The sequence below is a fragment of the Parasteatoda tepidariorum genome, chromosome 1, assembly GCF_982258835.1.
Source record: "Parasteatoda tepidariorum strain Cologne lab strain chromosome 1, Ptep-v5.0, whole genome shotgun sequence".
NCBI lineage: Eukaryota > Metazoa > Arthropoda > Arachnida > Araneae > Theridiidae > Parasteatoda > Parasteatoda tepidariorum.
Window position 1 is genome coordinate 83,949,175 of NC_141755.1, and position 27,742 is coordinate 83,976,916.

The window sequence follows — 27,742 nt, forward strand, 5'->3', positions numbered from 1 at the left end:
TTACGCCACATTACTCCCCTTCCAGAATTTTATCTGTGATGGAATTCGATGAACGGATACCACTAGTTGATTCATACTGTATTTTTTCTTCTTTTTTTATATATTTCATTTTGCTCATATTTTTTCTTCACTTTTTTTTTTTTTTTTTTGGTTTATAGCATTTCGCTCATTGTTTTTTTTTCTTCATTTTTGCTGATAGCATTTAGCTCATTATTTTTTTCTTCATTTTTGTTTATTGACCGGAAGACTTTATTTACTTCACCGGATTTCTTTTCTTTTTTCTTTTTCTTTGAGCAGTATATTTTTAAGCAAATCAACTGTCTTTTATGTGGACTATCCATCAGTGTTGGCATGTTCTTATCACGTCCGGAGGTCACCAATAAGGGGATTCTATTATCGACTGTGTCAACCTTCATCCATCAAAAGGTACCTCAAGATGGAATCAAGTTAACCTGTCTTATATACTAGTGAATCGGTATTTAATATTTATAGTGGTAGTTACGCCACAATGTCAACCGTCGATTTTGAGCCTGGGATTTCATGAAAGAGGCACATACTTTAACATTTCACCACCCACTTTGACATTAAGAAAAATTTTTGTAAGAAACCATTTAAGTTGCCTCAAAATCAGTAAGATATTCGTATTCAAACCCTCAAAATCTAGAAAAGTTTTGCTTGAGGTCTATATTTTATGCTACATTCCTTTTCGGTCCACTATTTTTGTCGTATTTCTTATACTGTACAATTATAATTTATCCTGTTAATTTTAAGAACCCCATATTGCACTAAAACAAACTGTATTGACTTCATAAATTAAATGCAATGTTTATTTTTAAACATCTTAATATATTAGTTGTTTATTATGCAGTTATATATCGTAACGTTTTACAGCAACAACAAGGAGCTCTTTTATTTAAAATCCACCATTTTAATATTTGTGGTATCCGATTAACACCCGTTAGTTTAATAAATATAAAGCTACGTTATGGCATTAGAAACGAGTGAATTATTAGTACTGAAAATAAATAAACTATGAAATTGAACGTAAGTGACACATTTAAAAAATAACCACAATAAAAAGTAGTAACTACAATAAAAAATAGTAACTACAATAAAAATAACTGCACAAAAAAATAACTACTAACTTCATTTAACATGTTCACTGATTTACAATATATTTTTACCGAAACCCCAAAAATGACCGGTGGTTTTAAAAATCAGCCAAATAAAAATAGTTTCAGGATTCTGCTTAGTAAATCAGCCATTTTTCTTTTCTCAAAATTTGAAAATTAGAGACAAAGTCCCTCAACAGATGGCGCTTCTTATTTGAAAAATTATGAAGCTTGGTTCTCTAATGCATGTAAGATTATTCCAACCGAAAGATTTGCTGGATCAACTGTGTATTTTGTAATTAGACTGAACTGCATTAATTTAATTATTATTGTGAAAACATTTTATTGAAACAATGTTGAGGAATTTTATAACTAGTTTTATAACTAAATTTAAAACTTGAGAATCAGTACCAGACGACTCTTATAATTAACTTTGAGTGAGAATTAAGGAACAGCTTTTCTAAGCAGAACACAGCAAGCAGCAAAACGTACATTTTCATATCCTTCTGATTCTTCTTTATTTTTTAAACCACTGGTCACTTTAGGAACTGCCTACATTATCAGTTACTTTATTACTTCCAGTGTAGCATGTTAACAAGTGCTGTGAACATACTAGTTTCATGTCATTGTTTAAGATAACATCAGTGGGGTACATGGCCCCGGTAGCAGAAATCTTCCAGACCGGCAACGGGCTCTGCTGATTATCAGGGCATCTGCAGAGTATTATTTTTCATTTAGAATTGAAACGTTTATCGCAGAGACTGGAGATTATTTATTATATAAGATTTTTTTTTAAACAAGCCGAAAATATTACTGAGACGAGAACCTGTAATTCATTTTTAATTCCTAAACTAACTCAATGACTGACTACTTGTTACAGGTTCTTAAAAAAATGGTTGTCCTTCTGCATATATATATAAGCAAAAGAAAATTGATGACTGTCCTTCAAAAAATCCAAATAATGTTCTTTAAATAGCTGAGAAGGTGAAAAATAAAAAATTTAAAATACAATATAAATTCCACATTTTCGTAAACTCTAAGCGTTTATTTATAAACTTAATATAGACTAATTCCATTTTTCAAGTTTCAATTATTTCATTTATTTAAAAGTGTATAAAAATTTTAATCCAAATAATGCATTTTTAACAACATTTTTTCTGTATAATTTTTATCCACCTTATATTTTCTAGTTTCATTGTAAACATGCTACATTAAGTCTATTATTTAATTAATGGACTTAAATAAATAATTTAGTCTAATGAATAGATAATTTAATTAATTAATTAATTAAATCATCTATTAATTAAATTAATGGATAATTTACAATAATAGTGTTACAATAAACATGCTGCAGAATGCAATTAAGAAATGCAATTATGCAATTCAGAAATTTGCTGCAAATTCTGCTACCGGAAAAACGGTAATGGTAAATATAAATCACGATACTACTTGTAAATAACTAATAGTATTTCACTTTCAAAAAAAATTCTTTTGACAATAGTTCATATAAGACTTTGATAGATCATTCCCCCCAAAGCCTTTAAAAACAATAGGAATAATTCTTTATCTATTGAATCATGCAACAATTTCAAGATATTTGAAATTCATAAAAAATATTTTTATATACATTGGAATATTTACAGAGACTTTAAAGAAAACAATTACGTTTTAATCATTTCAAATTCGGAATTGAATGTTAACACCAAAGTATAACAAATTCCATCAAAAATGTCTCTTATATGAAGATGAAAGACATCTGGGGTAACTACATTTAATTGGTGACAAAGACGTAATTCTATTACTGTTTTGTACTTGCGACCTGAAGAAAGAGAAAAAACAAAGGATTTATGTTGTTCCAAATTAGTGCACTGGGATCTATTGGCGATAATTCATCCATTAATCTTCCTTGGCTTTATTCCACACCATTTAAGAAATCTGTACAATCCATAAAGGCCGAACAATCCCAAAATGACGCCAAGAATCATGAGAAATATTTGCGTCCCAGGTGACAATACTAAAAAAAAAAAAAAAAAAAAAAAAAAAAAAGCTAATTATAATTTTTTTTCTTCATATAGTATTAATTGTAAAAGGTTACTACATTACCTTGCACAAACTTTTTTATTAATATGTATTTTTAACACTTTACATAAGGGAGAAAAACAGCTTAATTGTTTAAGAAAACTATTATTCATTAAAACAAATAAGAATCTTCTTTCCTGAAAAAAATAACATAAAATAAACTTTAAAATTGTCCATGTATTTTCAGCCGTTACCGCACAAGCATTCGCTTTATCGTGCTTAAAAATAATAAAGAGATTAATTAAACCGCAATAATTGTTTAAAAAGAACGGTTATCCAATACAAATGCGAATCTCTCAGGGAAGAACTGTAGTAAAATAAGCCTTAAAAGTTAACACTACTTTCCGGCCACTTTAGTAAAAAAAAAAATTATATATATATATATATATATATATATATATATATATATACAGAGAGAGAGAGAGAAATTAAATAATCACAAATAATTCTTAATAGTGTGAGAAAACAGCAAAATTATTTGGGAAAATTACCGAATGGATGCCGTTATTTATACTTTTTAGTTCAATTATGATTTAAAAAAATCAGAATATTTAAGAATAAAAATTTTTACTAAATTTTTAACAATGTAACTTTTAAAGAAGCAAATTCCAAAATTTTAAAGAAATCATTCCAGTAGTTCTTGAACAATAAAAGTTCTTAAAACATACATTTTAAACTTTCATTTTCGAGAATTTTTCGACATATTTCTTTCACTTTTTAGATTTTTTTCATACGAAAATGCGTATTTAATAAGGTGATAAAACTTAGTGACTGAAACATTAATAGATAATTATTAACTAAATTAAATAGTAACTGAATTATTAGAAAAGAATTATTAACTAAAAAATTAGAAAATAATAAATAAATACTCAAAATTATGTTACATAGAATTATATTTCCCTCGAAGAATCCAAAAGAATATTTTGCCTATTGTATTTACCTTCTCCTATATTTTGAGCACAAAAAAACCACTGGTGCTTTTTTCAGACACTGTACATTGTAAATTTCTGGGCTTAAATTTTTAATTCAAAACATCATTTGCATAAATAATTAGCTTACATAAGATATATCCCGCGAATCATTGTGATTGCTTCTTAGTGTCTTAAAATCTGATCAATAAATCAAAAGGTATTCAAGATTATTGCAATTAATTGCAGTTTTCTCAAAATTTGAAACATAGTTATATACTTCTTATTGAAAATATAGATGAAGAGCCCTTCTATAATTTAACATTGGAACACAAGCTACCCTAACAAAACAAAAAGATATTTTATCTCAACTTTTTCCTTAGGGAAAGATAAAATGTCTATTACCGTGTCTCTTATGAATACACTGAGAAAGAAATTAATCAGATTTTTTTTTTATTTATTTATAGTGGGGAGAAAAACAGGACAGTTTATCCTAACTCATTTCCTTAGGGATAAAGGTAATAAGAAAAACTGACGAATAATTTATTTCTATGGCGTTTATAGAGCAGAAGAAGCACAATTAGATTGCGAGTTATAATGCGAAAATATGCAACAGTTTCTCAAAACTTATAACTAATTACATTTTATCAATAGTTTACCCTATCAATCAATCTTTTCTATAAATAGAGAATATCTTATCAACATTTCCATGTGCATATAACAAACAAATTTGACATAAATGATTTTTAAGTGCTCTTTGTTGAAGTTCTTTGATATTTAAATATTATAAAACCAGCACGAATCAAGTGTTTGGTGAATATTATAAATAAATTATAACAATGGTTTTGTATTTTATTTCATTTCAGAAATTTGTATGTATAAAAACATCATACGAAAAATTGTTTTAAAATCGAACTTAAGTATAAAAGGAAACATTATTTGTCGAAGAAAAAATCATTATTTTTCATTAAACACTTACATGGCATTAATAAAGTTTGATTGCAAAGAATTCTTATAAATTATTTATATCAAATGCTTAAGAACTAAATGTGCATTTTTAGAATCATCCCTAAAAAAAAGAACTGTGAATCTTAATAGATAAAAACATACACCAATGCTGCACTACTTGGGCTGATGAAAATTTGCAAAAACTGAGAATAAGACAGTAATTTTTTTCATTTAGGTGGGAAAATGTAGCCAAATCAGGGATTTTTGAAAATAGTTTATAGCTTTTAAAATATTTAAGTTAAGTATGTTCTAAAGCCCAGATAATTCTTCAAGGCAAGATTGTTTATACAGTTTAAAGTCATCGATTTGCTTCAAGTGTAAGGCACCGAAACTAGGGCTTTTTTATTTTCCTTGGCGACAGAGCTTCGAGAAACATCGTTAAACCCCTAATCAAACTGGCTTATCCGTATTTAGAGTAACTGGAGTCTGGTGTCAGGGGAACTTCTCGTGATGGAAGACAGTAAATTTAGATTGTTATAAATTCATGAATGAAATCTTTATTATGGCGCCAAAGCACAGTTCTTTTATTATTGCTAGTAAGGTGAAAGAGTTCAATGTGAAGTAATCTCGCTAGGCTCATGCGTAAACAGAGTTGCTAAAATAGTAATAAAATATTAAACGATAAAGTTTAGGAACTTCAAATTATTCTATAAACATTTACTTTATTTTTTTAAGATGGTTAGCTTTTTTTACTACCAAAACTGTCGCATTTTCATTCCTTTTAAAAGAAGTTTTTAATTTTCATTGCATGTTTCATTCGTCTGCTAAACTTGTCTGTCAGGAATCTGATTCCACTCCTATGCATCTAAACGACCCCTGACCCGCGGGTCAGTGAGTGAGGGACATGGAGAGTGCCATTCCCCTGTTGTGGGGGAGGAAAGAAGTTAAAAAAGACTCTCTCGTAAGAAATCATATTATGGACAAGATGCTGATAGAATATACACTGTTAAAATTTTCAGTCTAAAATTAAGGCAAAATAACTGGCAGCTGTCTGTCCATCCAATTAACCGTAAAGTTACCGGTAAAGAACTTTTTTTTTCCTTTACGGTTTTGAAACCATTTACAAAAATTATGGTTCTAAAACCATGAATACAAAACTATACGGTTTTTTAACCATTTACAACTAGCATTTTTCAAAAACGTAAAAAAAGAATTAGTCATTTAACTAGACATAGGAGCTCGGCTTTTCGTCAGGTAATGAGTTTTGGAGAGTGGCGGACAGTGAAAATTCTTCATGCGTTGAAGGGAATGGAGGAAATATTGTGGTGTCAACACTAGGACTCGAACTCCATTTCAGCCGGTCATGAGATTGACAGATAAGCCAACTTGGCTATGATATGTACGCAATTGCGAAGAACTAAGTAGCTTCATTAGGTGGTTCTAGCTCATGCGATAAAATTCTGGTTTTTTAACCGTATTAGGTGAGAGCAGTTAAGAAACAGTTTTTCTCAAACATAACAGTTTGATTACCATTTTGTTTATGGTTATTTGACTGTTTTGATTAAATATGGTAAAGTAACCATTCAATAAATTGTTATTTAACCATTTTTTCCTATAAATTTCTAACAGTGTAGATGAAGGAGATGGGAGCAATAGGGCTCCAGAAGAAGAAAACCTTTATAACTTGATTATTATTTATTAACCAAATCTGTGCTAGGTCGAAAACCTAACATTTTCTGTGAAAGATGCGAGCAATAATAACGTTACAATCACTGTAGAAATGAGTTTAATAATAATTTTTTGGAGGGATTGAAAAACGTCAATCAGCATTTACCAGATTTTCGTAAAGCATTAATTTCAATTAAGTCAGAAATTTGGGAAAAATATCCACACATATGGCAGTGATTTTGATACTCAAAACTTAAACGTGTAATGGTTTAAAGTACTTCTTTTTTATTGTTATTATCTCTCGTAAAGGAACAGGATGCTTTATAACACTTTGTCTCTCACTTTTTAATATAAAACTCACTTTTATAATATAAATCTCACTTTTTAATATAATAGCGATTTTAATAAATTGTACTGAACTTTGTAATGAACAAAAAAGCTCTTATTATAAAGTTTATATAAATATTTATTAACATATTTGTGTGTTTTCAACCAGAGTGACGCTCGTTTTTAAACATAAAATATGTTTTAATAAATAAAATTTCGCTTCTCATAAAATTTTAAAAAATTTGCAGATTGTCCATCTTTATGGTAGAAATTTTCATGTTATGAATTTAAGCATGTAGTGAAGAGAGCAAGTTTTTTTTTTTCAATAATTTTTATAAATATCTCTTGATATATGTGGATGAAGTAATTGCCACTCACTTTATAATATGAAACCAGTTTCAAATGGATTCCGCATTGTAATAAATTGCAAAAAATTCGCTGTGTCCAAACTTTTGTGGTAGCGATTTTCATACATAGTACTTAACGTGTAATGGAGGAAAGAAGCTCGTTTTTTAGAAGTTTTCTATCAACAAATATTTACATATTAAAGTGTAATAAAACAGGAAGATTCTCAATTTCTATTATGAAATCAGATTCAAATGAATTCCGCGTTGCAATAAATTGTAAAAAAAATTGCAAAATGTCTATCCTTATGTAAGCGATTTTCGTGAACTGTATTTAGCTCGAATTAAAAAAAAATATTTTTTTTTTAAATTTTAAAATGTTTCTTGTTTATTTTAATTTTAAAATATTTTCAATGTAATTTACGCTTACTTCTTAAGATTAAGCCATCTTCAAATGAATTCTGCATTGCAATAAATTGAAAAAATTTCACGAAGTGTCTACCCTTACGTTAACGATTTTCATAAACAGTACTTTAGCGTACACTGAACAAAATAAGCTCTTTTTTTATAAGTTTCTTTAAACACGTTTTGACATATATGGATGTTCCCAACGTAATTGAAGCTTAATTTTTAATCTGAAACCAGATTCACAAGATTTCCGCAATGCAATAAATTGCAGAAATTTCACAAAATGTCCAATCTTATCTTAGCTATTTTCATGCACCGTCCTTAACGTGTAAGGAAACTTTTTTTTTAATAAATTTTCCATAAATATTTTTAACATACTGGAGTGCTTTCGGACAAGGTGACGCTTACTTTTAGACATGAAACAAGATTAATTGAAGTTACTTTTTTTTACTTCGAAAATAGAGAATATTTTTAAAAGAAATGTATTTATACAGTTATGTGAGAAAAAATAATAAAACTCTCTTCTCAGCTTTCAACTATTCTTTTTCTTGATAATAAATCGATAACGGTGAAATGACAGCTTTCTTCTCCATCGTCACGACAAAAAAAAATACAAAGAAATGAATTTAAAAAAAAAAAATTAAAAAAAAGAATAGGATCAAAACTTATCCAAAACAAATTTTTTTTTCACGTTGAGGGTTTATACCGATGAAGTGATTGATGAAGTGATGATTCGAACCGTGAATGAAACATAAAATCGAAAATTAATAGCTCACCATTTAAAATATCAGATTAAATCGTTGTTTTAATTTTGTTGACTTCTGGTTGTAATTAAATTGTCCTTTGGCAGCATTACTTAAGAGGTTATTAAATTTGCCGCAATTTATGCAAACACTTTGTGAATATAAAATAAGTTATCAAAACCTGACGAATCACCAACGAGGAAAGCGTGGAAACCTGTTTTTTTTTTGTTTTCAGTTGAAAGTTGGTAACATAGTAAGATTGTAAGATAAAATACAAAGCAATCAATCCATTAGTATTTAGAAACATAGATCTTATTTTTATTTGTTAATATTCTTTTCAAACACTCAAAAATAATAAAACTTTGTTTTAAAAGCAGTTTTTATAAAGATAATTTAAATAAATACATCATTTTTTAAACTTTTATTTTAAATGAAATGGTTGAAAAAACTATTGATTGTTCGAACATTATTGGACGTGCATTGCCTAAAAACAAAAATATCTGCCAAGCATTTAATCAATAAAAGTTTTTTATTAATGGTAAATATGCAGTCTGAAATGTCTAATTGTGCTTCTATATTTTTATAACGTCATTCTCAAATAACTTCGATGACCTAAGTTAATTCAGTTTAAATGTGCTCACTTCTCTCTGGTAAATAAGTTCCACATCGAACCATAATATCTGTACATTGAAACTTAATACGGTGTTAATTTGCTGTATTCTTAACAAGATGTTAAATTATACCATACTAGTGGGCTGCACCCACTGCTCGCTGGCGCTCGCCAACCCCCGAAAATTGCTACGCAATCTTATATGGTTTGCTTCGCAAACCAAGCTCGCTCCGCTCGCTACTAACTTAGGTACATTGCAAATGCACAAAATTCTAAGAATTCAAAACAATCATTCAAATCCATATAACAACTTTTCTTTAAAAAAAAAATTACATCTTTTAAGTAAATACTAAGTCATTAAAATAAATTTGAATTCAAATAAATGACATGTAATTCGTTAAACCTATTAGAAATGTACTGTAGTATAAAATCTTAAGATAAAATTTCTGAAACTGATATCTTTTTAAAAAGGTTAAAATTTTGGCTATAATTAAGTCTATTAAAAATTGAAATAAGTGAACTGCAATGGAAAAACCTGCATAAACAAATAAATTCTAGTAAAACAAATAAATTCGTGATATAAATCAAAAATTGTCAAATAAATTCGTAATATATAAATTCGTGAAAAAAAGCGCCTTCGACAAAATACTAAAATAGAGATCTATCGACAGTGAGTACTCACTTCTGCCTAGCTCATGCTCTCTCTGGTTATTTCAGTTTCCGTTTTTAAAAGCGCTATATGTTGAGTCACCTCAGCTAGATTTGGCATGTGACATTTTTAGCGGCAATCATTGGTCGATTTTCTAGCGTTGCCATTCGGGGAGTTGTAATGAGGCTTTTTTTGTTGCCGTGTAAGGGAAATATATATATAGATTTTCATAAAAACTCTATCCCAGTATCATCAAGCTTATGAATGCTATTATGCAGTTTTGAAATGTAAACGTTAGAGTGAAGAATATTACGGCTAAATATACTCCAAAATTTCAATAATGTTTGAGATTTAATTTAGCTAATGAATGTTCATAAATCATCATTATTTTGATAACATGATTTTATTACATGATTTTAATCAACTACGCAGATTAAAATCACGATAAAAATTCCCTTCTTCGTGAATTACTAAAGGAGTTCATTAAAGGCAAATAAATACTTTACAGATTATATATTTTTAATACCTCTCTAAACATTGACTTTTTTGTGTGAATAATAATTTATATCCTTATAATCGATCAGAAGAAAATTTTCTGAGCTCGTTAGAATCTTTGTTCGTTGTAAATTAAGTTTTTATAGTACATTTTAATGCAGTGATTCTCAACCTTTTCTTTGTGGCGGCACACTTTTAACGATTTCGAAATTTGACGGCACACAAAAAAAAAATTAGTTTAAAACTTGTTTACTTACCTATAATACACTGTGTTAATAGTCTGTGATAATAATTTTGAATGTGAAACAAAATAATATGTACTACAAAAGCACGTTTATTAAGGGATTAATTATTTCCATCGACTAATTTTTTATTAGTTAGTAACAATTATTTTTTTTTGCTAGTTATTAATTGTTAGCTTGTTTTCTATAGTTATTAACTGTTAGTTTTTTTACAATGCTATTTTTTGTGATTTCTTGTTAACTAGTTTTTTTTCTAATTATTAATCGTTAGCTTATTTTTTTGTTAGTTATCCTTTGTTAATTTGCTTTTATAACTATGAATTGCATAGCCTTCTTTAATGATTAGCTTTTAATTCCGTTTGAAAGTTAATATTTAGCTTTCTTTCTTTCTTTTGTTAATTAAGAATTTTAATAGTCATTAAATTTTCTACTTATTTCAACATTTTTTTAAATTGCCAGAGAGACAATTTAAACGCTTCCTTCTTATTTTAACTTGTTTTAAGATTGTCAGAGACAAAACAATAGCGACAAAGATGTTCAGGCGGTTAAAGCCTGGAAAAATTGTTAAAAGTATATAGTTGCATACATAATATTATGTATGTATATATAATATTATATATATATATATATATATATATATATATATATATATATATATATATATATATATATATATATATATATATATATATATATATATATATATATATATATATATATATATATATATATATATATATATATATATATATATATAAACACAAATTAACATGAAAAACATGAATAAAATAAAAATAAAAAACTAAATGGTAGAGAAACAAGAATGGTATAGGCAAATAGTCGTTGTCAAGACACATCTAATTGCCATAAATAATGCGATATTTCTGAATAAAGAATAATTATCCTAAGATAAAAATTATTCTTTATATGTGTCGATATCGCAAAAAACCTTATTTTGAAAAAAATCATGAAATAAAAGAAAAATGTAAAAGGAAATCAAACTTACCGGCGTGAATTAAAACGCGGTTTAGGTTAAAAGTACAATAATAAAACAGTTAACAAAAATCGCGAAGATGTAAAATATTGCTTATAGCTTGAATCGAATATAATAAAATTAAAAAAACATTTGATCGAAGAAGAAAAAAATGCTTAGGTAAAATATTAGTGCTGCCATCTATGAGAAACAATTAGTAAAAAGGTAATAAAATTGAAAAAATAATAAAAATGTTTAACGGATTGAATAAATTAGCAGTCTTAAAAAATAAAAATAAATAAATAAAAAATAAATAAATAAATAAATAAATAGAAATTTAAAAAAAAAAAAAAATAATTAAAAAAAAAAAAACATTAATAGGGAAATTAATTTAAAAGTCAGTCTGTCAGGATAGAAAGCCGTTTATAGACTCATCCTTCATTCATAATATTACAGAATACACATATCCATCTTTCATAGGGTGACTTATTTAAAAATCAGAGCCTGCATACAGGAATAGAAAACCGTTTATAGGTTTTATTCTTCATTCATACAACCTTACATAATTTTAAAGTATGCACGTATCACCTGCATTTATTTGGGGTGGTTCTTTATGAACCAGAGCCCATTCCACTTATACAAAAATAATATATATATATATATATATATATATATATATATACTTTTCTTTAATTTAAACTTCACTCGTAATAAAAAAAGCATTTTAATTTTTATTGTATCATTTCCAATATTTAGCGGCACATTTTAAGAATTTGGCGGTACACAAAAGTGCCGCGGCACTGTGGTTGAGAATCACTGGTTTAATGAATAATACTAGGGAACTAATGTTTTGCTGCATTTTTATAAGTACTTGATTTTACCTGATTCAGATGAGGTAATTTCGAATCTGATAGTAATTTTGTTCAGAAAACAATAGATTTTCCTTTCAAAATAATACTTTTAGCTTAGTTTATTTTTTGTCTGAATGTACAAGTTTATAATAAAACGTATAGATTTACATAAATACCTATACTCTTATGTGCTCCTTTGAAAATAGCACTTAAGATTGAAAAATAACCTTAAATCTCATCATAAGCTGAAATGTATTATCACCTTCCTACCATTCTCGACGTAACAAAAAAGTGAAAACACTTAAAATTCATTCGAGTGAATTTTAAAACTCCCAGTTTTATCAGAGAATTGCATAAAAACTGCCGCTTGTAGAGAAAATCTCATGCAACTGAAAACACAAAAAAAATTGTTTCCCAGTGCAATTATTAAATTATTGTAAAAATAATAAAGGAACAAACTTTATAAAATTTTGACTCAAATGTTTTGTTTGTTTTTTGCATTTTCTTAAACTAAATTAAGAAAATTTACTAAAATTTGACTAGTCATTGTCAGTGTAAGTCACTGTAAGAAGTTATATTATCAGTGCCACTTAAATTTTTGATTAAAATAATAGAAATGTCAAATAAGTTTTTATTTTCTAAAATAATCAAAATGTAATGATGGAATCACTGCATTTAACAAACTTCTCCTTTTCTTTTCTGGCATGTTAAGCTCAGAATTATGATGGTAATTTAACCAATTTAGCACGGAAAGATCAAAATTCAAAAAAAGAATTTCTCATTTTTTATATGGTATTCCGACAATGCATGAGACTTCTACTTTACAGATTCTATCACAAATGTTTACCATAATTGACATTTAAAAAGAATTAAGTGACAAAACCAAAATTTTACAGGAGAAGGAAGAACTATTGTTGAAAAGGCTGCGAATTTTTGCTTGCACTCCGAAACTAAACGAAACATTCCACACTGTAAATAATTCCGTATCAAATTACAGTATGATGTACCGGTACTCAGGGTGCCGAAACATGTTAAAAAAATTTGATTTTTTTTTCAGTAATAATCACTATAAAATCACTAAATCACTCTCATTAAATGCATATTATATTTAAAAAATACTGTGTAGTATTTTACTTTAAAATGGGATTTTACGAATGAGGCACCCAAATTGTCTGTTCCTTATACCGAAATTTGATCCAGAATTTTGTACAGTGTACGCATTTTACTTTCTTTTCAACTCCTTAACACGTTGAATGCCATGGGGGTCACCGGTGACCGGCAAAGCCAAGATTATTAGAAACACATAATTCGAGTAAATTTTTAATATTTTTATATTATTATCGTTACTAAAATGGTTTGAAGAAATTAATGCAATATAGAACACACAAAAATAGTTTTATTTATATACACAGAGATGCCAACTTGCTCCGGACAGCGAATAAATATTTTCAAGTGGTATTTTATTAATTGTGATTCTTGGTTTAATAAATTCAACTTAGTAAATTTTTATCCACCACTGTTTCTAAACAATTCGTAGGCTTATATAATTCTCCACTTTTTTCAGATAGGTATGCTGAACCTTTTAAAAAACTAGCAAAATCTGTCAAATTTGCAAATTTAGTTTGTAATTATTTACCGCTGTGACCAGACGAGCAGGCCATGTAAAATTAGGGTGGCATTCAACGTGTTAACAGTCTTTTTCAACAGTGATTTTATCATAAATCTGTTTTAATGCCAAAGAAAGGAATATTTTGTTACCTAACTCAATTTTAATAACTCCTCAATTTTCCAATATTTTTTTTCAACATGTTCAATAAATAGTAAATAAAAAGGAAATATGCGCATCAAATATTTACCTGCCCAGTTGTCTGATGTTTTACCATATCCACCACCTCCACGATTTCCAAACCTGTAATGAAATAAAGTAAATTTTTATATTATCCCTTGCGCGACAACTGAGAACATTCCAAGAATTCCCCCGAGTCAGTTGAATAATTTCAGCTAAAAGGTGTTGCCTTTAAAACTATTGATTCCACTTTAACGTCTAAGATTTTAGGAATGCGCACTCGAATCTCCTGATACATTCGACAACACCAAAGTTTAAAAGAATAATCTTGTCAAACTTTCACTAAGTCTTTTACTCCAGGCGAATAACTTAAAAGTACAACTTAAAGAGCTTTCATATATTCACCTCCTATAAATGCCATGGCAACCAAAAGTGGATATACATACCAGGAGTCACTCATGTTGTATTTTACACATTTTATAAGAGTTTCAATTATAATGCTTAATTTTATAATGTTGACAAAAGACTTTTGTTATTTAGTACTGTCATAAATTACTTTGCAAATGAATACAGTAAAATAATCTCTATATCTTTCACTCCAGAGGAATAGCGCTAACTTTCTGTAAGCGTCATGGTAACCAGAAGTCATTAAAGTTATCACGTATGTTGTATTTTACGCATTGGAGTAGTTCAATTATTATGCACAATTTTATAATGCTGACAAAAGACATCTTTTATTTAGTACTGTCATAAATTACTTTGAAAATGAATACAGTAAAATAATCTTTATATCTTTCACTCCAGAGGAATAGCGCTAACTTTCTGTAAGCGTCATGGTAACCAAATGTCATTAAAGTTATCACGTATGTTGTATTTTATGCATTGGAGTAGTTCAATTATTATGCACAATTTTATAATGCTGACAAAAGACATCTTTTATTTAGTACTGTCATAAATTACTTTGAAAATAAATACAGTAAAATAATCTCTATATCTTTCACTCCAGAAGAATAGCGCTAACTTTCTGTAAGCGCCATGGTAACCAAAAGTCATTAAAGTTATCACGTATGTTGTATTTTACACATGTTACTGGATTGGATTGCTTAAATTATTATGCGCAATTTTATAATGCTGACAAAAGACTTTCGTTGCATAGTACTGCCATAAATTATTTTGCCAATAAATACAATAAAATAATCTCTAAAACTGTCACTCCTGAAGAATAGCATAAATTTACTGTAAATGTTATGGTTACCAAAAGTCATCAAAGTTATCACTGATGTTGTATTTTATGCATGTTATTGGAGTAGTTAAATTATTATGCACAATTTTATAATGCTGACAAAAGATATCTTTTATTTAGTATTGTCATAAATTACTTTGCAAATAAATACAGTAAAATAATCTCTAAATCGTTCACTCCAGAAGAATAGCGTAAACTTCCGGTAAATGTTATGGTTATCAAAAGTCATTAAAGTTGTCACTGACGTTGTATTTTACACATGTTACTGGATTGGATTGTTTAAATTATTATGCGCAATTTTATAATGCTGACAAAAGACTTTCGTTGCATAGTACCGCCATAAATTATTTTGCCAATAAATACAATAAAATAATCTCTAAAACTGTCACTCCAGAAGAATAGCGTAAATTTACTGTAAATGTTATGGTTACCAAAAGTCATAAAAGTTATCACTGATGTTGTATTTTATGCATGTTATTGGAGTAGTTAAATTATTATGCACAATTTTATAATGCTGACAAAAGACATCTTTTATTTAGTACTGTCATAAATTACTTTGAAAATAAATACAGTAAAATAATACAGTATAATCTCTAAATCATAAATACAGTATAATTTCTAAATCATTCACTCCAGAAGAATAGCGTAAACTTCCTGTAAATGTTATGGTTACCAAAAGCCATTAAACTTACCACTAAAGTTGTATTTAACTCATGTTATTGGATTGTTTAAATTATTATGTACAATTTTATAATGTTTACAAAAGACTTTCGTTGCATAGAACTGCCATAAATTATCTTGCCAATAAATACTATAAAATAATCTCTAAATCTTTCACTCCAGAAAAATACCGTAAACTTCCTGTAAATGTTATGGTTACCAAAAGTCATTAAACTTGCTACTGACGTTGTATTTAACGCATGTTATTGGATTGTTTAAATTATTGTGCACAATTTTATAATGTTTACTAAAGACTTTCGTTACATAGTACTGCCCTAAACTATTTTGCCAATAAATACTATAAAATAATCTCTAAATCTTTCACTCCAGAAGAATAGCGCTAACTTTCTGTAAGCGTCATGGTAACCGAAAGTCATTAAAGTTGTCACTGACGTTGTATTTTACACATGTTACTGGATTGGATTGTTTAAATTATTATGCGCAATTCTATAATGCTGACAAAAGACTTTCGTTACATAGTACTGCCATAAATTATTTTGCCAATAAATACAATAAAATAATCTCTATAACTGTCACTCCAGAAGAATAGCGTAAATTTACTGTAAATGTTATGGTTACCAAAAGTCATAAAAGTTATCACTGATGTTGTATTTTATGCATGTTATTGGAGTAGTTAAATTATTATGCACAATTTTATAATGCTGACAAAAGACATCTTTTATTTAGTACTGTCATAAATTACTTTGAAAATAAATACAGTAAAATAATACAGTATAATCTCTAAATCATAAATACAGTATAATTTCTAAATCATTCACTCCAGAAGAATAGCGTAAACTTCCTGTAAATGTTATGGTTACCAAAAGCCATTAAACTTACCACTAAAGTTGTATTTAACTCATGTTATTGGATTGTTTAAATTATTATGTACAATTTTATAATGTTTACAAAAGACTTTCGTTGCATAGAACTGCCATAAATTATCTTGCCAATAAATACTATAAAATAATCTCTAAATCTTTCACTCCAGAAAAATACCGTAAACTTCCTGTAAATGTTATGGTTACCAAAAGTCATTAAACTTGCTACTGACGTTGTATTTAACGCATGTTATTGGATTGTTTAAATTATTGTGCACAATTTTATAATGTTTACTAAAGACTTTCGTTACATAGTACTGCCCTAAACTATTTTGCCAATAAATACTATAAAATAATCTCTAAATCTTTCACTCCAGAAGAATAGCGCTAACTTTCTGTAAGCGTCATGGTAACCGAAAGTCATTAAAGTTGTCACTGACGTTGTATTTTACACATGTTACTGGATTGGATTGTTTAAATTATTATGCGCAATTCTATAATGCTGACAAAAGACTTTCGTTACATAGTACTGCCATAAATTATTTTGCCAATAAATACAATAAAATAATCTCTATAACTGTCACTCCAGAAGAATAGCGTAAATTTACTGTAAATGTTATGGTTACCAAAAGTCATAAAAGTTATCACTGATGTTGTATTTTATGCATGTTATTGGAGTAGTTAAATTATTATGCACAATTTTATAATGCTGGCAAAATACATATTTTATTTAGTACTGTCATAAATTACTTTGCAAATAAATACAGTAAAACAATACAGTACAATCTCTAAATCATTCACTCCAGAAGAATAGCGTAAACTTCCTGTAAATGTTATGATTACCAAAAGTCATTAAACTTACCACTAAAGTTGTATTTAACGCATGTTATTGGAGTGTTTAATTATTATACATAATTTAATAATGCTGACAAAAGACATCTTTTATTTAGTATTGTCATAACTTACTTTGCCAATAAATACAATAAAATAATCTCTAAAACTGTCACTCCAGAAAAATACCGTAAACTTCCTGTAAATATGGTTAGCAAAAGTCATTAAACTTGCTACTGACGTTGTATTTAACGCATGTTATTGGATTGTTTAAATTATTATGCACGATTTTATAATGTTTACAAAAGTCTTTCGTTACATAGTACTGCCCTAAACTATTTTGCCGATAAATACAGTAAAATAATCTCCAAAATTGTCACTCCAGAAAAATACCGTAAACTTTCTGTAAGCGTCATGGTAACCGAAAGTCATTAAAGTTGTCACTGATGTTGTATTTTACGTATATTATTGGAGTGTTTTAATTATTATACCCAATTTTATAATACTAACATAAGACTTTTGTTAGTACTGCCCTAAATTATTTTGCAAATAAATACAATAAATAACCTAAAACTTTCACTCCAAAAGAACACCGTAAACTTTCTGTAAATGTTATGGTTACCAAAATTCTTTAAACTTGTCGCTGATGTTGTATTTTACAGAAGTCATTGGAGTGCTTAACTTATTATAGGCTTTTATTATGCTGATGAAAGACTTTTGCTATTTAGTACTGCCAACACTAAATTATTTTGCAAATGAATATTAAAAAATAATCTCTAAATCTTTTATTCCGGAAGAATAACGTAAATTTCCAGTAACTGCCCTGGTCGCCAAAAATCATTAAAGCTGTTGCTGATGCTGTATTTTATGAACCTCATTTGCATGTTTAATTTATTTTATCTAATTTTATAATTCTTTTTATTTTTGTTATTTAACACTTCTTGACAGTCCATTTCATTCGTAATTATATTGCAAGCATGTATAAAAAAAATTGCCTCGTAGATTAAAATTAGAATAGGTAGATACCTAAAAACTTACACTTGAACCTTAAATAGAACTACTAATTAATTTGAAACAGAATTTTCTAATTTTTTTAATTGACTACATTCATTAATCATAATGAAATTCATAGAAAAATTAATTATCTTTTATTTTTAATTTTTAGCGAAGTAATTCTGTTTTTCGTTCTGAAAAATCACGAAACATGATTGAAATGGTTCCAAAAGTAACGTAAAGTGTAAAATTAGAAATTAATTTTAAAATTAAAATTATGAAATTTAGAAAAATTCCGAATTAGACCCAATTAATAAGCTGACGATATTATAAGATAATTTGAAATCAATTCTGATTTCAAACGCAAAATAATGTTTACCAAATAATTTCAACACTTCCTATAACATTCCACAATCTTTAATAAAGTTTGCGATTGTTACGTCTTTTTGCTTATTGTTGCTGTAATATTATTTCGGATTTCCTTTTAAGTTAAAGAATTATCAGCTCACAATTTCTGGGAATTATTCTGGTTTTTACGAATCTATCAGAAACATAAGTCACAAACAAGTATATCTTGTGATCAGTGGTAATTTTAATCAGCGTGCAGTTTTACAGCAGCATGATCTACAGATAAAAACCCCTGTTAGAATTACCATTCCAAAATTATGGTAAAATAACTGACAGCAGTCTGTTCATCTAATTAACCATAAATTTTACGGTTAGGGATATTTTTTTACCTTTACTTATTCATTACCTAAGACGTTTATTTACCTTACGGCTTTGAAACCGTTTTCAACTTGTATGATCAAAAAGCCATTAATGCAAAATTATACAGAGTTGTAACTAATTACAACTAGCATGGTTTCAAAACCATGAAAATGAAGTTTATTTGGACACTAGAGTTAATTTTTTGTTTGGTTTGGTTCTTTTCGTTTGGACTTTGGAGTTAGGCTGACATTGCTTTGTGTCGTATTGTGGAACGTGGCTTAGTTAGTTTGTTTGAAAGATCTATCTATCGTGAGAGATGGGATTTACTCAACTTCTTTTTGTGTAAAGAAAATGCAGTTATCTATGTGTGGATGAGAATTTCATATTCTAAAAGTCCAGAGACACCAATTGAGAAGTGCGGGACACTGGAAACTCTTCGTGGGCTGAAGGAGTAAGAGAAATTTTCTAGTGTCAACGCTAGGAATCGAAACCCCATTCAGACGGTCATCAGTTTAGCTCCAGTATGTACCTAACTACAAGGAACTAAGTAGCCTCAAAAGGTGGGCACAATTTCTGCGGATGCCGACCGGCCTGTGTAGGGGGCAGGGAACTGTCCTTGCATCAGAAAGGTCCTGGGTTCGAATCCCGGGCAAGGCATGGATGTTTCTTTCTCTCTCTGTGTGTTCTATGTCCTTTATCCTATGTGTGTGAATGTGACCCGCCTTATAAACGGGTTGTGGTTGTGTGAATGGCGCGGTAGAAGTCGAATTCCTGGCCGTAGATGGCGCCACTGAAAAATAGGTACAATCGCACCCCCACTGCCTAAACAGGCATACGACAAAAAAAGAAATTGCTGCGGATGAAATTTTGGTTGCTTAACCATATTAGGGGAAAGCAGTCTATAAACAATTTTTCTCGTAGTTTGAATACCATCTTTTTTATGGTTATTTGACTATTTTTATTGAACATAGTTAAATAAAAATTAAATAATTTGTTATTTGACAATTTTTTTCAAAAATTTTTTAACACAGAAGACTTTTAAGATAAGTTTGCACTTCTCCATCATTTCCTTTTTATTAAGACAAATGATTAAGAAACACTATTGCAAATGCAAAAATTGTTTTACATAATGGAGAAGTCTGTTTAAATTGTTTAACATTGTCAAATTAAAATTCAGATAAAATTTAATTTTGTCATAATCGTTTTGAAATAATCCGACGATAAGTAAACCTATAATTTGTCACTAATGAGTTATCCATCTTTTCATAAAAATTCTAAAGGGAAATCTTATTCGTAATTCTTGACGTAAACTGTGAGAACGTGCAATGATTTTGAACTTGTTAAAATCTTTTCATACTCAAAAATGAACTTCTAACAATATTTAATGATTTGCATGTAAATAACCAAGTTAATTAAATCTCTTCAGTTGATTCTTAAAAAGATAAAACACCATTAACTTAATACAATATATTGACACCTAAGATGAGAACTCGTTTTGTCTATACTTAGGTTTATCACTAATTAATTTTGAAAGATTTACCTCTTCATTATTTAAATAGAATCTTTTTCAAGACTTCCTTTAATTATTCTAGTTTAAGAAATAAAAAGTTTAAGCAAAAGGTATATTAAAATCAAAACGATGATAAGAAATATTAATATCTCTCAGCTAGAAATATTAATATATTATTAATAATTATATTAGAAATATTAATGTCTCGTTGATTATTGCATCTTAAGCAAATATAGGATATGGGGCAAAAAAAACGACAAACAATACTTAATATAATGACAAATTATTGACATGACAAATGACACGATAAAATATTTTTATTCTAAGCAAACTCTTAAATAAATAACTTAACTTTTAACTTTTTAAAATGATTTTAACATGACGAAATATTTTTATATTCTTAAACTTTCTTCAAAATTGACATCAAATCATATGGAAATACCGCTTCGAAATTCATAAAAATATAATCAAAATTAATTAGAAAATTTAACAACATCACGAAACAATCATGAAATTTTTTATTCGGGGTAAAATTTTTATTATTGCACCGCAAAACTCAACTCTTTAATATGCAAAAAGCCAAAAACAAAGCTAATAATTTCATACCCAACCAAAACAGAATTAACACACGCTATCAACTAATGTAGCTATTAATTACTTTACACCACTGTTTCTCAAATTGTAATTTCCTCAAATATTTTAAAAATAATATTTTAATTTATAAATAAATATTCAGGCACTTTAAAAAAACCATCTAGGTATCAAAATTTCCTCTACTTGTCCGTTGCTCTATTTATCAAATGCTCAAATAAGAAATGAAAAAGGCAAATAATTTTTTAATCATATTCAATGCAATGTAACTTTGTAATTTTTATTCCCAAAGAAAATAGTTTCACTCAAAAAATACACAAAATTCTAAAAGTCTATTTAATTACTTAAATACAAACATGTGCATTTAGCATGACCAATATTGATCTATTTGCATGCAGATTTATAAAAAATTTTGTTATAGCCAAATAATTTTGTTGCAAAATGGATAAAAAATAAATTATGATATTAAATCTTTCTTTTTTTCTCTTATGCATATTGTTTAAAACTGAATTTAACAAAAATTATGAAGATACGGAATTCTGAAAATCTAGTTCATTTCTAAATTATAAACATATTCACTTAATATGGTCTTTTTTATACCTAAATATAAGAGAATTTTGCTATAATTAAACAAATACGCCGTAAAATGAATAAAAAAAGCTTTCTTTTGTTTACTATTCATATTGTTCAACGGTTAATCCCTACCAAATTTTCAGTACAAAAGAATTCTTTTTAATTAAAAAATTTTCGTTGCATTTTAAAGTAATATTGAAGATTCTTTTGTTTACTATTTGTATCGCTTAAAACTAAATTCAAACCAAATTTTTTTCTCTAAAAAAGGCTTCTTTTAAGTTTAAAAAATTTACTTGTATTTTTTTATACCCTGCATTTAAGATAAGTGTAAGATCAAAATTGAAATGGTAAATTAAAGCGCTGATACAACTGCTACGGTTGGAATTATATTAACGACCAAATTATTTACTTTAGTAGAGGATAAGCTTTAAATAATATCTTTTTATTATGAAAAGTTGGTGAAAATACTCATCATAAATAACCATTAAAAATTGAACGAAATACTGTGGCAACTTCAATTCGTTGAATGAATGCGAAGCCAGTTTCTGATATGAAAGACGAAATGATATATGATGATAACCGAACCTTTTCGTTTAACTTGAAAGCAGGCTAACTTTATGACTTATTTTGATATTGAAATCCTACTGAGAGTGTTGTAATAATCTTATTTATCGATAAAGTTTGGTTTCATTTAATTTAAGAAGTTTGGAAATATTTACGAAACTTCCTAATTAAGTTATAAAATTAAATAACTGATTATATTACATTGCGCAAAAGATTTATCAGACAATGAGAAAAAGAACACTTGTATTTTATATCAAGGAATATGAATGACGTTTACAAGTTGAACAATCGAAATTATTATTAATAAAATCAAAATTAATTATTTTGATTAACAGTCATATTTAGAAACAGTAGTGGGGATGAAATGCAGAGGGGAATCTATAGAGAAGAATTTTTATTTATGGAAAGGAAAAAATATTTGCAGACGATAATAATTAAATTAAACACTTCTTCATCGACGCTTTAAAAGTTTAAAAAAATGCATTAATTTTGCAATTAAATATTCTTATCTGTCTTATTGTATTCTTATCGTGCGCACAAATTTATGAACACACTTAAAGATTCGTTTGAATAAGTGAAAAGTTGAGAAAAGTTGTGAACAGCAAAGAAAAATATCGTTTTATTATTTTGTGAGAACTGTAAAGCGATAAAAAAAAATACGATAAAAGTCAAACGAAATTTTAAATTTGTTAGAATAAATATTACTTGGCGGAACTGTTATTTGAAAATTGTTAGGGAAAAATGCCACATAATTAAAATATTATTATTTAATTTCGTGTTGCATTTACATATTTTAAATTTATTGGCTAAAATGTGTCTGTTGGTTCGAAGCTGTTTTACATTTCACAAGGGATTTGATAAAGAACTTATCTAAAGATATTTAAAAAAATATGCGAAAAATTTTACATTTTCATGACTATGGTTATCAATTGTGGAAAAGGCAAGGAATATTCGTTTTTTCAGATCCTGCTGTTAAAATAAATTTTTCATATATGTTTCTGAAACATATTATAAATATTTTGTAAGCATTTCAAATGCTTTAAAGTGCTATGTTTAATATAATTTGTTGTATCTCTCTCTCTCTCTCTCTCTCTCTCTCTCTCTATATATATATATATATATATATATATATATATATATATATATATATATATATATATATATATATATATATAACATAATTTTTTTAAGCAAACTGAGACATTTTGAAGCAATTTCTTTTTCAATATAAAACTTTCTTAACTTAAGAGAAAGCTTTTTGGACCAAAAAAACGAATTTAATTTTAATAGTGATTCATGAAACACCTGATAACAACGAGAAAATTAGCTTAATGGATATCCATTACTGTCAACGTCAATAAAGTAGCCAATGTTGTTTTCCTGAGTTAACGTTCAGGCAATGCAATAACTGCGTAATTTTCCGAACTCTTTTTTTTTCTTATTTGTCACGGAAAATTCTTCTCCTTAAACAGTTTCAAACAAGCAATTTTAGAAAACAATAGAATCAACAAATAAAAAAAAATTTAATCAAACCTTTAAAACAAAAGTTATAGGACAAACATATTTACTACTTTTTTTTAAAATTTATTAGGTCTTCCAAGAATGATTAAAAAAGAAAAATTTATTTTCGTTCATATACCTCAAAAGAGCACATACTGAAATAAGGTGATTGAATTTCTGAAAGTAATCAGATAATTTAATTGTAACAGCAAATTTCCTTTAGACAACAAATAACTTGCAACATTTTCAAAATTGGCCGATATAATTAACAAACCAATGGGTAAATTTGCGTTTAATTTTATTGAATAGTTATTGATTATTTTAACAATAATATGTCATTCTCATCTAAATATAACTTAATGTCACTTAAATAAATTTGCTTTTTAAAAAAATTCACCTTTTTCTTAATTAAATCATTATTTTTCCAAACAGTTACCATTTTAATACTGTACATTTGATATTTTTGTCATTACGAACTTAGCCTTTATCAAAAATTTTTGGCTAAATGTAATTATAAAAATTTGTTTTAAGTAGGAGTATACATTTCGTTTTTTTTTTTATTTTTTGACTAAGTAGTTCAATATTCAAGACTTATTTGAAAGTCGTTAATTTCACTTGAAAATGTAGTTAAAAGGCTAATGGCTCATAATACATTGTTTATGAAATCATAAATTTAAATTTTTCTTTTAACTTTTATTAACGTTTAAATATGTAATACAATATTCTAAGCGTGATAAATGTTTTATGTATCACACATGTGTTATGAACGATAGCATTTTATGTATCTTAAATGTGTTACATATCATAAAAGATGCTTTAAAAACGTATTTCATTTTACACCGTTTTACTCTGTATGCTAAGTCCATAAGGTTCACTTATTGTAGACCTATTACCTCTAATATTATTATCATCCAATATTCTTTTGTTATCTGGCTCGCATCTTTTCACCTTTGACTTATAATAATGATTAATGATATAATATATGTTTAAAAGTCTCACTAACTTGTTCATTACCTAATTAATATCTCTCGTTTATGTTCTCACTTGATAGGGTATCGTTTTTCACTAATGTCCATATTCGCTGTGTTGTAGATAGCTTAAAACTACAGGAATTTCATAATTCATTCATTCGGGGAGATAAATTCCCTTGTCTATGCATGCACTTTGAGCTAATTATTTTTATCTGTTATGGTGATTTCTGCGTACAAAATTAAAGGTTTAATGATGGAACGTAATTTAATCAACCTTAATTGTTTTATTAGCATGCGGTATTTAATGAAAAAAATTTAAACTGCTCAACTTTATATGATAAGGTAGTTGATGCTATGTTTGTTTTTGTTGATGGTATAACCACATTACCAGTGTCGATATGCTTTCTCATTTGACCTGAGAATAAAATTCAAAATATATAAGTTTTCTCTAGGGAGATTAAACCATTAATGACGATTAATCATTCTTTATGTTATTTTAGCAAAACGTCCTGATCATTTTATTAATAGAAAAATAATATCTCATGTCGATATGTCAGCAAATCTAGATATAAATACCTTTAAAGCTTATTTTATTTGAACTGAGATAACGTTTCAAAGGACATAAGCTCTCTAAGAGAGAAACAGAAACTAGCAATAACATTTTACGTTTAACGTTTAATAACTAGCAATAACATTAACGTTTTGTAAGGTTATTGTAGCAAAATATACTGGTCATTTTAAAACAATAGTCAAACCTGGTCAGTGTAAAAACAATAGATGATTTTCCGCATCAAATCATTCCTCATTTTTTTTAATATGATTACGATATATATCTCTTATGTTTTATCAATACTTCATGCTTTTATCTCTTATTAGGTCATTTAAATGAGTTAGACTGTTTTAAATGCAGAAATCTTTTCACTATAGTTTTTTTTACGCAGAAAGAATTATTTCTTATCGTTATTAGGAGTGTTTCCAGCAAATGACTGCAACATGAATATACTTTTTATAAGAGTTAAGATAAATAAAACAACAAAAGATGATGCTTAATCATAAATTTATGTAAGAAAAAGATAAAGCTCATTGAAGTGTATAAAGACTTAAAAAGAGTTTTAATTCAAGATGAACTTCATAAGAAACGCGTAGTACATTAATTTTTGCAATATTTAATTTTTTATTGCTTATTGTATTAACTGTATTGACACGGTCATATTAAATCTACGTTATTATTATAATAGAATATTTTTATATCATTTTCATAAAATGAACAATTTTCTTTGATAATATAACATTAAAAATATTTATTTAATGCAATTTTCACTTTTAATAAATAACAAATATTATACATCAGAGCGGGATAAATACAAATATTTGTTTAGAAATGCATAACTAAATCAGTTTAAACAAATATTTAGTTTATCAAAAACAACTGTAACTAAAGTATTTTTAAAAATTTATTATGTATGCATAGTGCAACTGTCATAAGGAAAGCAATTAATGATATAAGCATAAATGTTTGTGTATAATATGATTTCGAAGACAAATGAAACTGCTTGTATGCGGAACTAAACTGCTTAATTACTAAGTAAACACTATTTACGCAAATAACCAGATTAAATTCATTCTAAGCTAATTATGCTGACAAACAATTTGCGAAAGACGTTTAAAACTACTGACTCTGAAAAATAATTTACTGAAAAAAATAACTTGCACAAAAACACTATTTTATAAAATACGCCAAAGACTAATTTAATGAAAAATAATGACTGAACTCTTCTTATATGATAAATTGTTTATTAAAAACGCAAACTAGAAATTTTCCGGAAATATTTATTTTGCTCACTTATTTAACGCAAAAATTCTTAAACTAATACGTTTACTTAGCTTATGAATAAATCACACAGTTAATTTCTATAGAATGAAAATAATTTAATCTTTGTGAAAAACAAACAAGAAGAAATACGCATAAATAGTAAGACGGAATTTAGTTTTAGGATTGAAATTATAGATAAATCGAACAATACATTGAATTAAAAGTTAAAATATTTTTGATTTGACAAGTTAACATATTTATTGAGTAATCGTTTCTAAGAGCATAAGAAAGAAGAGAAATTTCTTCCAAAAGAATTAGTCTCAAAAGAATTATTTTGAAAATTTTGTATGCATTGCTTTTGAATTAATAATCTTTGTTCAATAAGCTTTATTTCTAATCTTCAACTTTTTTAATTTTGCATTATTGAAAGCTTGTTTAATCTTTTAACAACAACGCCATTTATTTGAAGGAACATTTATAAATCCTTACAACTCAGTAATATTGAATTTTAAGTTTGAAAATTGTATATTACTTAATCTAATTCTAAAAATTAGATACTGGCTTTAAAATTTATTTAAATTTACACAAAAATCACATAAAAGAATTTTTCCTTTCAAATCTTTTTCTTTAACACTCCTTTTTTTAAAAAGGATTTTTGAGGCTTATTCAAGCATTCTTTTAAAATAATTTTTCTCAGCAATCATTTAACTTCTTCTGATAGAATTCGGTCTTGCCTTACTATGCTTGATAGTTACCACAAA

General features: G+C 27.3%; 1 protein-coding gene across 1 annotated transcript in view; it reads right to left on the reverse strand.

The window, feature by feature from the left end:
• Window positions 1–213: 213 nt before the first annotated feature.
• The window catches only part of LOC107454030 (uncharacterized), an 82,168-nt gene continuing 54,639 nt past the window's right edge, over window positions 214–27,742 (reverse strand). The window contains exons 3-4 of the mRNA XM_087167912.1: window positions 14,214–14,266; window positions 214–3,126 (exon numbers count right to left, since the gene is read on the reverse strand). Coding sequence (XP_087024038.1) covers window positions 3,002–3,126; window positions 14,214–14,266 — 178 coding nt within the window. The 3' untranslated portion in view covers window positions 214–3,001. The remainder of the gene's footprint in view (window positions 3,127–14,213; window positions 14,267–27,742) is intronic.